The sequence below is a fragment of the Balaenoptera acutorostrata genome, chromosome 1, assembly GCF_949987535.1.
Source record: "Balaenoptera acutorostrata chromosome 1, mBalAcu1.1, whole genome shotgun sequence".
Taxonomy (NCBI): domain Eukaryota; kingdom Metazoa; phylum Chordata; class Mammalia; order Artiodactyla; family Balaenopteridae; genus Balaenoptera; species Balaenoptera acutorostrata.
Window position 1 is genome coordinate 29,241,634 of NC_080064.1, and position 12,122 is coordinate 29,253,755.

At 34.1% G+C, this 12,122-nt stretch overlaps 1 protein-coding gene across 2 annotated transcripts in view; it reads left to right on the forward strand.

The window, feature by feature from the left end:
• AGO3 (argonaute RISC catalytic component 3) overlaps nt 1-12,122 on the forward strand; it is a 129,435-nt gene that overhangs the window by 39,785 nt on the left and 77,528 nt on the right. The window contains exons 4-5 of one of the 2 annotated variants that reach the window (XM_007182514.3): nt 2,523-2,731; nt 3,536-3,672. In XM_007182514.3, coding sequence (XP_007182576.1) covers nt 2,523-2,731; nt 3,536-3,672 — 346 coding nt within the window. Of the gene's footprint in view, nt 1-2,522; nt 2,732-3,535; nt 3,673-11,449; nt 11,521-12,122 lie in introns of those variants that run through there. The other variant, XM_057545717.1, reaches the window with a different exon arrangement.

Here is a 12,122-nt window from a genome sequence, read left to right on the forward strand (position 1 = left end):
ATTTTACTTATCCATTCATCTGTTGATGGACACTTGGGTTGCTTTCCCATTTGAACATAGATTTACTCTAGGGACCTCGTATAAGTGGAACCATACAGTATTTGTCCTTTTGTGACTGGATTATTTTACTTAGCATAATGTCCTCAAGGTTCATTCATGTTGTCACGTGTGTCACAATTTCTTCCCTTTTTAAGGTTGAATAATATTCCATTGAATGTATATACCACATTTTGTTTATCCATTCATCCACTAATGAGCACCTTTTGGCTATTGCAAATAATGCAATAATGCAACATGGGTGTATAAATCTCTCTTCTAATGCCTGCTTTCAGTTCTCTTGTGTATATACCTAGAAGTAGAGTTGCTGGGTCATATAAATGATAATTGTATTTTTAGTGTTTTGGGAAACCACCATACTGTTTTCCATAGTGACTGTACCATTTTATGTTTCTACAAACAGTGGACAAGGGTTCTAAATACTTCACATCCTTGCCAACATTTGTTGTTTTCTGAATTTTCGATAGTTGTCATCCTATTGGGTGTGAAGTAATATCTCATTGTGGGTTTGATTTGCATTTACCTAATGGCTAATGATGTTGAGCATCTTTTCATATGCTTATGGGCCTTTTGTGTATCTTCTTTGGAGAAATGTGTATTCAACTCCTTTGCCCATTTTTTAATTGGGTTATTTGGTTTTGTTGTTGTTTTTGAGTTTTAGGAATTCTTTATGTATTCTCATGGGATATATGTTTTGGAATATTTTCTCACATTCCATAGGTTGCCTTTTCACTATGTTGATTGTGTCCCTTGATGCACCAAAGTTTTTAATTTTTATAAGGGAGATACTTTTAAGAATCCCATTTCTCTTTAGAATATTTTAGTAACTGATGATTCTTGCTTGGAAGGTTTATTATTATGTAGTAATGGTGATTTTCTAATTCTGTCATTCCTTCTACATTAATCATTGTTATTCTACTGTAAGGGAGCGCATTTTCTTCTCTTCTAGTTCTGTATCCTTATTTATTTGCCCAAATTGTCCCAGATTTTGCCTGTGGCAGCCCCTTTAAGTTGGTTCCTGTGTGCTTTTGTCATGACACATCTTTTTTTTTTTTTTTTTTTTGAGTATTTCCTTACTTTTGGGCACAAGATGTTCCAGGTTCATCTTGTGTTTTCCCTGCTGTAGTCCTGCAACCAGCCATATCTCAAAGGTACACTGGTTTCTTTTAGTTAGGGAATACAATTTAGAAACCAAAATCTGGGTACTGGATGTGCTCATTGCTGCTGGGGTATATGTGCTTCTAAGCCCTTTCAATGGACAGAGATAGAAAATATAAATACATAAAATAAGTAAATAGATAAAGCAGATAATAAATAAATATTACATTCATATAATAAACTTAACATATGTATCCTGCAGGTACCACTTATTGTATGCAATATCATACAATATGTTTATTGGAAATCATGAATTCAAACTGATTCTTCCAGTTCTAGTCTATCGCAACAGGATTCTTCCTTTACTCCCTACATTGCATATTTGTGTCTTCCTTCTCCTTTAAACCCCTGACTCTCCAAAATATTACCACTTTTACTTATTTGTTCAGTCCTACAGTACATATAAAATAGTTTCTGAATTACTACACTATATCACTACAGAAAACAAACTTATTAGTAAGAGTTTAAGGTTTTATTTTGTATGCAGTTCTTTCCCACCCACCCCTCCTCCACACCCCTAACCAAGAGTATAGTCAATATATTATGTTCAGGAGTTACCTAAATTAGTGTTTTCTTTTCTTTCTTTCTTTCTTTCTTTCTTTCTTTCTTTCTTTCTTTCTTTCTTTCTTTCTTTTTTTATTTTTTTTAATATTCTTTCAATCTGGCTATGTTATTTGTTTGAAATGCATTTGGTTTCATTTGATTTTGTATCTATTCAGTTTTAGTTTTTTCTCTCCATCCTTGTTGATCTTATTTTTATTTTTTTAATGTTATAGAACTTAATTTAACATGCTTCCAAAAGTCAAAACTAAGCTGAAAAGTATACTCAGAATTGTTAATCTCTCCTTTATTTCTTCCAGTCTGTTCTTTCATATCCTTTGAAAGTAACCCCTTTTTTTTTGTTGTTTCTGATTCATGCTTTCTGTGTTTCTTTTTACAAAAATAAGCAGATAGATGAATATTTTTCCATTTCCCCCTTTCTCACATAAAATATGGCATACTATTTGTAATCTTTTGTGCTTGCTTTTTTTCACATAACAGTGTAGCTTGGAAATTATTTCATAGCAGTTCTGTTACCTTTTTTTTTTTATATCTGCCTAAATGGTCATTTAGGTAATTTCCATATTTTGCAATGACAGAGAATGCTGGCATAAATAACTTATTTACATTTTAGTCTATCGATTTGACATTGAGATTGGTTTTTTTTTTTATATTTGCCTTGTTTTCTCTTAAATATTTGTATCAGTTAAAAATTATTGTATTTATCTTTTAAAACTTTTACCAGTTGACTCTTTTCCCATCAACAGGTAGATTTAGATGTTACTTTACCTGGGGAAGGTGGAAAAGATCGACCTTTCAAGGTGTCAATCAAATTTGTCTCTCGGGTGAGTTGGCACCTACTACATGAAGTACTGACAGGACGGACCTTGCCAGAGCCACTGGAATTAGACAAGCCAATCAGCACTAATCCTGTCCATGCCGTTGATGTGGTGCTACGACATCTGCCCTCCATGAAGTGGGTGCTTCTGGCTTTTTTTTCCTCTTTAGATTTTAAGTGTGAAAGCTTTCTTCCCAGAAGTAGGTTGTGCAGTCTTCCTTTGGTTAACATTCAGATGTTGTATATTTTGATTATCTCAGTTGAAGAATAGCATGCATACAAATTCATTGAGAGAAGTAAGTTACATAAAATTCTCTGACTTGTGAAAGTAAATGCACATCATTAGCGTAGCTATTTTTTTCAGAAAAAAATGTCTAACCCTTTTTCTTGGGAGCTATAAATCTTGACTAACTGATACATTATCAGTTTTAGTATTTCAGTTAAATCACTGTGTTTTAAAGGTAATTTCATTGTTTGTATAACAGTAGCAAATTGTGTTGAAATTGTTACTTTTTTAATCACACTAGCATCTCACATGTGTATATGTGTATCTATGTGTATATGTATAGGATCAGTGTGTCTTTTTAAAGAAAAATATTATGTCCTACAAACAACATTTATAGAAGTAGCTTTTTGATCAATAGTTATTTATTCTTTAGCATTTTCTAAGGTTGGAACTATTTTTTAAAACTTTTAAATAAAATTTAATCTTATTCAAACAGTAGTTTTAAGTGTAGAGAATTTCAGTGAAGGATGGTGTTTTTTCATTTTGAGTGGTTGCTTTTTGCTTTCACAAATTTGGAAAATGTTTAATTTCATATATTCATAATGAGAGGCATTATTATGATAAGTTAAGATTATATCCTCTAGACTCACCTGTTCTGCAGATTTAAATACTCAATAGGAAGGAAAAGATTGAACGTGCCATTTTAATTTTTGTAGATATACGCCTGTGGGGCGTTCCTTTTTCTCAGCTCCAGAAGGATATGACCACCCTCTGGGAGGGGGCAGGGAAGTTTGGTTTGGATTCCATCAGTCTGTTCGGCCTGCCATGTGGAAAATGATGCTTAATATTGATGGTAAGGGAATTAAAACCATATTCTGTGTTGGGTAGTTGATTTCTATATGACCTGTGTGTGTGTGTCTGTATATATGTACATTTTATATGTAATTATATGTACTGGTATCTTGAATTAATATTTGGACATATATTAAGACAAACTGGAAAAACCTTTATTTTTTATTACATTTCATTTAGAAATCCTTTATATAGAACTTGTCCTGGAATGCTACTAAACATAAAGTAAGCAAATGAAAGCAAATATAAAAGCCTTGACATGATCATCTGAGCAATTATAACTCATTTTTATCCTTAACTATTATATGTCAGTATTTCATTATGAAATACATATTTTAAAGGACGAGAAGTCTGTTGGTCTTGGTGACCTTTAGATTGTGCCTACTACTGATGTTTAATGTGGTGCTAATTGCATTCTCATTTTTAGGTGTTTTTTTTTTTTTTAAGAATATTTTCAAGTATATATAAAAGTAGAGAGACTAGTATGATAAACTGCTGCCTATGTAGCCAATATCCAGATTGTCAGGATTTTTCTGCCTTTGCTTAAACTATGTACATTTCTTCCTCTACTGTAGTAATTTTAAATCAAATCCCATACAGCATGTTATTTTTTCCCTGCTACAGTGTGCACCTCTAAAAATATGGATGTTTTCTTACACAGTCACAATGCCACTATCATATGTAAAAAATTTAATCATTTATTTGTAGTTTCTAATTCCCTGTCCATAATCAGATTTCCCTGATAGTCTCAAATATATCTTTCTATAGTTGGTTGGTTCTAATCAGGATCTAAACAAGATCCACACATCACATTTGGCTATTATGCCTTTTAAAAATGTAGTAGTCCCATTTCCTTCCCTCTAGTTTTGTTTTGTTTTTTCCTTTTTTATGTCATTGACTTGTTGTAGAAACTTTCACTTTTCCTGTAGAATATCCAAAAATCTGGATTTGTCTTTTGTTTTCTTGTGGTGTCATTGTCTTCTTCCTCTATCCCCCTATATTTCCTGAAAATGAAAGGTGGCCCTGTAAGCTTGATTGAATTCTGATTCATAAATGCTCCATATTATATCATATTAGGAGGCATATAGTAGTATATGGTGGTCCCAACTTTAGTGGTACTAAGATTGATCAGTATGTTCAGAGATCAGTAGGCCTGATCTCTCCATAGTAAATTTCCCAATCAATCTTTCAATCACTGATATTCCATTCATTGATCATTGTTACCTGAGTCATTTATTTCACTAGGGATTACCAACTGGTATTTTTTCTAATTCTGTTATTCCTTTTACATTAGATGGAATTCTTATGTGGAAAATCACATTGTCCTGTTGATAATTCATTGTCTTTGATAGCTTTCTTGCTTTCTGACACAGCAGAATTTTCCAGATTCATCCTGTATTTCCTCCTCTATACCTGGAATCAGCCATTCCTCCAAGGATCCCTGGGTCTTTCCAGATCAGTACATAGTTTTGTCATTATTTTCAGCTGCATCTACCATTGTGGGGATACGTCAAGATGATGTATTTTTAAAGTCATCTTTAGGTGTATACTAGGGCTGTTATTAATTATTTTCCATTTCAGAACATCATTCCTATATTTGTATTTTTAAGATAGATTTCAGGAGGTGAGATTGATGGGTCAAAAGCAGATATATTTGTAATTTTGATTGTTACTGCCAGATTGCCCTCCACTGAGATTGTAAATATTGTGCATCAGTAAATGAGACTACCTGTTTCCCTTTACCTTTGCCACTAGAGGTGTCAAACTCTAGGTTTTTGTCAATCAAATTTACAAGAAATAGTTTCCTTATGTACTATTAATTTGCATTTGACCATCTTTTCACATATGTAAGGGCCACCTTATTTCTTTTTTATTAATTCTTTATGTCCTTTGCTCCTTTTTTCCTGTTGGATTTTTGGTCTTATTTACTGAGAGAGCTTTCTGAAATCAAGGAGATTAGCCCTTTGCAATATGAATTGCAAATATTATCCCTAGGTTGTTATTTATCTTTTGATCTTTGGTGTGGTCTTGTTTTTGCTTTTTGTCATGTAGAAATTTGTCTTTTGGTGGGGCTGTGTGTTTCAGTCAGTCCTTTCTTTTATAACTTTTAATATCTTCTAGGGCTAGTCTCATTTTTCTCTTCAGTATTTCTAGGCCATTCTTACTTATCTCACTATATAAGCTTTAGAAATACCTTGTCAGAGCTAGTGGTTATGGGAGGATGGGCTGTTACTTTTACTGTGACCTCATTATATTTTTAAATTAAGTTACTGAGTCTTAAGATAGTGAGTCTTTCTATCCAAGAAAACACTATGCCTTTCCGTTTGTTCAGGATTACTTTTGTTTACTTCAGGAATGTTTTAAGTTTTCCTCACATAAAATTTGCACATTTCTTATTATCATTCCTGGATATGTCCTCTCTGTCTTTTTTCCCTATTAAATGGGTTTATAGATTCTAACTGGTTATTGTTTATGTACATGAAGGCGTTTAATTTCTGTATAGTAACTTTTTTCTCTCTGCCTTATTGAATTCCATTAACTTTTCAAGTGATTTCCTTGCAGTTTCTAGGTTATAATCATTTCATCTATGATGGTGATAGGTTTACGTCTTCCTTTGGATTTTTATACCTCTAATATTTTTTATCAGATTTTATTGACGAATTAGATAGGACAGTGTTAACCATTAGAGAGTAGTGGGCATCCTCTTTTTATTCCTTACTTTAGAAGGAATGCTTCCCGTGTTTCTGCATTAAATACATATATGTATGTATATGTTTAGGAGCATCTGTTGGTTCCTATTTTATTGAGTACTTCTAATCAAGAATGGATGTTGAATTTTGTCAGATGTCTTTTAGTGGCTATGGAGCTGATGATATGATATTTCCCTTCTTTTTTAACAAACACTGAACTAAACTTGTGTTTTTGGATTATTTTAATGTGATGTTGGAAACTGTTTGTTAATGCTTTACCTTTTTAATCAAATTGCAAAAAAGTAAGATTGATCTGATCTGCAATCTTTTCTTTTTTTAATGCAGTCTTTTTCAAGTTTTGGTATTAATATTTTATTTCATAAAGAATTTAGAAGTTTCCCATTTTCTAAAATGTACAACAGTTTTTAAAGAGTATTGAAATTATCAACTCTTTTAAGATTTGGTAGAATTCCCCTGTAGAATCTTGTGGCCTGGTGTGTTTTGTTTTGTTTGGTGGGTAGCTCTTTTAAATCTTTCATTTATTTTGTGAAAAATCAGTCTGTTTAGACTCTCTGGATTCAGTTTTGGTAGGTTATATCTTACTAGAAATATATATTTTATCTATATCTAATGTATCTTTACTAAGTAGTTCCTTTTTTTTTTTTTTTAGTTTTGTCTACTTCTGTGGTTTATCCCCATAGTTTCTTTTTTATATTTGTGCTTTGTCCTTTTTACTCTTAATTAGGAGAGGTAGTAGTTTAGACTTTTTTTAATTTATTTATTTTTGGCTGCGCTGGGTCTTCGTTTCTGTGCAAGGGCTTTCTCCAGTTGCAGCGAGCGGGGGCCACTCTTCGTCGCGGTGCGCGGGCCTCTCACTGTATTGGCCTCTCCCGTTGCGGAGCACAGGCTCCAGACGCGCAGGCTCAGCAGTTGTGGCTCACGGGCCTAGTTGCTCTGCGGCATGTGGGATCTTCCCGGACCGGCGCACGAACCCGTGTCCCCTGCATTGGCAGGCGGACTCCCAACCACTGCGCCACCAGGGAAGCCCTGAGGTAGAGTTTAATCAACGGGTTCTCCCCACCTCACCCCACCGCCTCCCCCCACCAAAGAGCTTTTGAATTTTTTTCTTAGTTCTCTGGCTTTTTGTTTTCTGACTCCTTAATTTCTCTTTTTAGCTTTATAAATTTTTTCTTCCACTTTTCTTCAGTTAATTTAGTTGTTTTTCCTAACTTTTTGAACTATATTAGTAACTCATTTAATTCATTTTTTCTTATTAAAAAAAGTATTTTAAAAAATTATTTCGGGAATTCCCTGGTGGTCCAATGGTTGGGACTCTGCACTTTCACTGCTGAGGGCCTAGGTTCGATCTCTGGTCGGGAAACTAAGATCCTGCAGGCCGTGTGGCGTGGCCAAAAATAAAAACAAACAAAAACCCAAAAAAACAGTTATTTTTCTTCTTATCACTGTTTTAGCTATGTTCCAAAGCTTCTAATATCTAGTTTTTTATTATATTATTTTCTCAAAACACCACAGATTTCATTTGTATTTCCCATATTATCCAAATGTTGTTTGAGAGACTTTTTAAATTTTCAGATGGAAGATCTTTTTATTTTCTGATTGTGTTATAAATTTCTAGTTTCATTGTGTTGTTAATCAGAGAATGTGGTTTGTATTTCTATTTTTAGAATTTGTTGAGGGTTTTGTTTTGTTTTGTTTTAGTAACCTAATATATGGTCAGATTTTGTGACTGAAAGTTCAGTAGCTATTTGAAAATAAGATATAATCATTTTATAGGATAGAGTTAAATGAATATCCATCAGCACTTCAATTTTGATTATGTTGTTTAGATCATCTATTTCCTTATTTATTTTTGTTTACTTGTCTCAGAATTGGAGTAATAAATTTAAATTTCCTATTGTGTTTCTATTTCTTCTTATATTTCCACTTTTGTAATGTTGCTGCTATAGTATTGGGAGCATATGTATACCTATCTGTATTCTTCATTGTGATTTATACCCTTTACAATGATAAAGTGACTTCTTTTGTACTTTTGGGCCAAAAGTCTACATTGTCTAACAAAAGGATTATAATCCATGTGGTATGTTTTCTGTGCTTTTTAAATGCTAGTTCTGTTATTAGGAAGGTTTTTTTTTTCTCATCAGTGGTTACCTTCATACCTTCATATAATACTCATCTTTCTCTCTCTTTAAAGCAGTATCTTTTGCTTTCCTTAATGAGTAACATTTATATTAGCTTTATTCTTTTCCTTCCCTTCTTTCCTCCCTCTCCTTTTTTAACTAGTTTTAGCCAATATAGCATTATTTTATTGTTGTTATGATTTTGCTTAAATTTATACTACTTGACTTTCAACTTTGACTCCTATCTATTACTGTAAAGTGCGATCAGTGAGTTTATGCTACTTTTTATGGTTTTTCTGTTATTCATTTATTCGTATATATTACTGTTCCAGTGTTTTCTGAGCATGTTAACAGTTACATTCCATTCTGTCACCTGTATGTCCATTCATTTCCATCTTAAATCTACAATTATATGTATTGGTGCTAATTGCAAGTCATTTTGCTAAAATTTTTCCTGTCATCTCTTGGTTGCAGTTTGTCCTCGAGTTGTTACTTCAGAAAGGGCTCATATGAGTAAGAGCTGAGTTTTTGCATATTGAAAACCATTTGTCTATAGCCTTATTCCTGAAGGACCGCTTGGCTAGACATAAAATGATTGAATCACACTTTTTTTCATTCAATTTTTTCTTATTGAAGTATAGCTGATTTCCATGTTGTGCCAATCTCTGCTGCACAGCAAAGTGACTCAGTTCTACACGTAGAGACATGCTTTTTTTTTTTAATATTCTTTTTCATTATGGTTTATCTGAATCACACTTTGTTGAGTTTCTTTTTTTTTTTTTTTTTTTTTAAGAGCAATTTTTTTTTTTTTTTAATTTATTTATTTATTTTTGGCTGTGCTGGGTCTTCGGTTCGTGCGAGGGCTTTCTCTAGTTGCGGCAAGTGGGGGCCACTCTTCATCGCGGTGCAGGGACCGCTCTTCATCGCGGTGCGCGGGCCTTTCACTATCGCGGCCCCTCCCGTTGCGGGGCACAGGCTCCAGACGCGCAGGCTCAGCAGCTGTGGCTCACGGGCCCAGCTGCTCCGTGGCATGTGGGATCTTCCCAGACCAGGGCTCGAACCCGTGTCTCCTGCATTAGCAGGCAGATTCTCAACCACTGCGCCACCAGGGAAGCCCTGTTGAGTTTCTTAAAGGTATTTTCCCACTGTCTTCTGACAATGAATGTTCAGTAGAGAAATATGATGTCAGCTGATTTTCTTTTCCCTAGAAAGGACCTGCTTTTTTGTCTGGTTGCTGAAAATATTTTTTACAGTTATTTCACTAGATTTTTTTCTCAGTGTTGAGCATTTTGGGTCAGTTTTATATAAAACATGGGATTCCCTTTGAAAATGTAGGTTCAACTCTTTTATCTTTTTTTTTATCTGTCATTTTATTTTCTTTAAAAAAAAATTCCATCCTACTTGCTCCTTACTGTGCCTTTTGTGATATAATTTTTACCATTTGCTCATTGTAGTTTAGTCTTCATTTTTAAATTTGAAAAAGTCTTTTTCTTCCATTTCTTTCATGAGTTCTCAGTGCTTATCTCATCTTCTCTTAACTGTCTTTTCCCTGAGTTCTTAAATTTCTGCTCTGAGATCTTTCTTCATAGCTGCATTAAGAAGTTTTGAATTCATGTTAAAAAGTAGTGTTATAATTTTTTATCTACTTCGTGGTGGTATTTTCTCTTGAGTTTTCTTTGTCAGAGATGTTGTGCTGCTTTTTTACATTTTTTAAATGGTATTTTTGTATGGATACTTATCACTTTTGTTATTCGTTTTTGAATGAGTTGAGTTTTCCCAAACCACCTATTAGAAGAGACTGGAGTGGGAGAGGGAGGTGGGACAGGACATCAGGAGCAAGGTGGTTTTCCAGGTTTCTCTGCTCAAGGCCTCTGTCCTCTGTTGTTCTGATGGGTTCTTTCTTCAAAATAAAGCACATCTCTTTTGCCCCTGAGTAATATATGTTTAAGGAGTTTCTGCTACCAGGGGAATTGAGCTCCTGCCTTTTAAAGTGCCTGCTCAAACATTAGCAATTAGAGAATTTGTGAAGGGTACATGGTAGTTCATTGTACTATTCTTTTAACTTTTCTCCAAGCTTGACGTTACAGAGGAAAAATGCATGCCTTGGTTTTAAAAGGGTAATCCTATCTGAGATCTGTCACTTCTAGTTCACCCTCTGCTCACTCTCATGACACTTTCTACACCTCCTTTCTCTACTTCCTTCTGAGATTCCCCCATTCAATCTCAGAACTAAACATGGCAGTTCCCACTTAGGATAGGACCCTGTCTCTCTGGAGTGAAAATTTACTCTTGCCCCACTAGGCTTTCTTTCATCTTTCATGTCTTTCTCCCTTGCATAGGTTCTACTAGTCCCAAGTACTTTGGGCCATATTTACTTACAATTTGGCATTTTCAGGTTTTTATTGTCTCCTAGGTTCATTGAAGATGTAGGGGTTTTTTTCCTTTTCTTTCCTCTCTTTTTTACATTATCTTTGTTGCTCTGTATTGAGTTCTAGGAGGAAAGTGGGAAATTTTGGAAATAAATTGCTGCTATTTTCCTACTGGAACTTAAAGTTCAGCTTTGGATATTACTAAAACATAATTTCTAAATAGCCCATTGGTCAAAGAAATCACAAATTTTAAATATTTTGAACTGAAGAGTATTGAAAATAGTACATATCAGAATTGGTATGATTAGCTAAAGCAATGCTTAGAGAGAATTTAAAACCTTAAATGCCTATTAGAAAAGAAGAAAAGCATCAATTACCTGTACATTCATCTTAATAAGTTAGAAAAATAACATAATTAAATGCAAAGAAAAATAGAAGGAAATAAGAGTTAAAAACAGAAAATAATGAAATAGAAAACAAATTTACCTCTATCCTGTAAGTAGGAAGACTTCAAAAGTTTTTAAGAAGGATAGTGACATGATCATATTTGTTTTCCAGAAAGAGACCTCTGGCAGCAGTGTGGAGAATAGATAGAGGAGAAAAAAACTAATCTGAGAAGCCAGTTAGGAGGCTTTTTCAATCACTAGTTCAGGTAAGAGATGGTGATGGTCTAATGTGGGATGGAGAGGAAGGAACATATTCCAAAGATTAAGTTGAAAAAATAGGTTTAAAAACCATGTCCAGAAAAAACTTTGGGTATAGTTACTGGTACATGGAACTGATTGGAAATGAATAGACCAGGAGGTTTACTAGGTTTTTGAAGGAATTGGTTTTTGGAAGTAAAGCTACAATCTTAGTGTATTAGGTTCAACCAGAGAAGCAGAAACAGTAGGAGACACATAGAGAGAGAGAGTGATTGGGCTTACACAGTTGTAGGGGCTAGCTAGTCAAGTCCGAAATCCTTAGGGTAGGCTATCAGGAAGGGCAGGCTAGAACACATGGGTATGGGCTGTAACTGCTGTCCATAGGTGGAATTTTTTCTCTCTCTTGGGGATACCTCAGCCCCGTTTTTAAGGCCTTTCAACTGACTGAATGAGGCCAACTCAGATTGTCCAGGATAATATCCCTTTAATTACATCTATAAAAGACCTTTTCACAGCAATACCTAGATTAGTGTTTGATTGAATAACTGGCAAGTAGTAGCCTAGCCAAATTGACATATTAAAAATAAAAAAACAAAACCCCATACCTGGC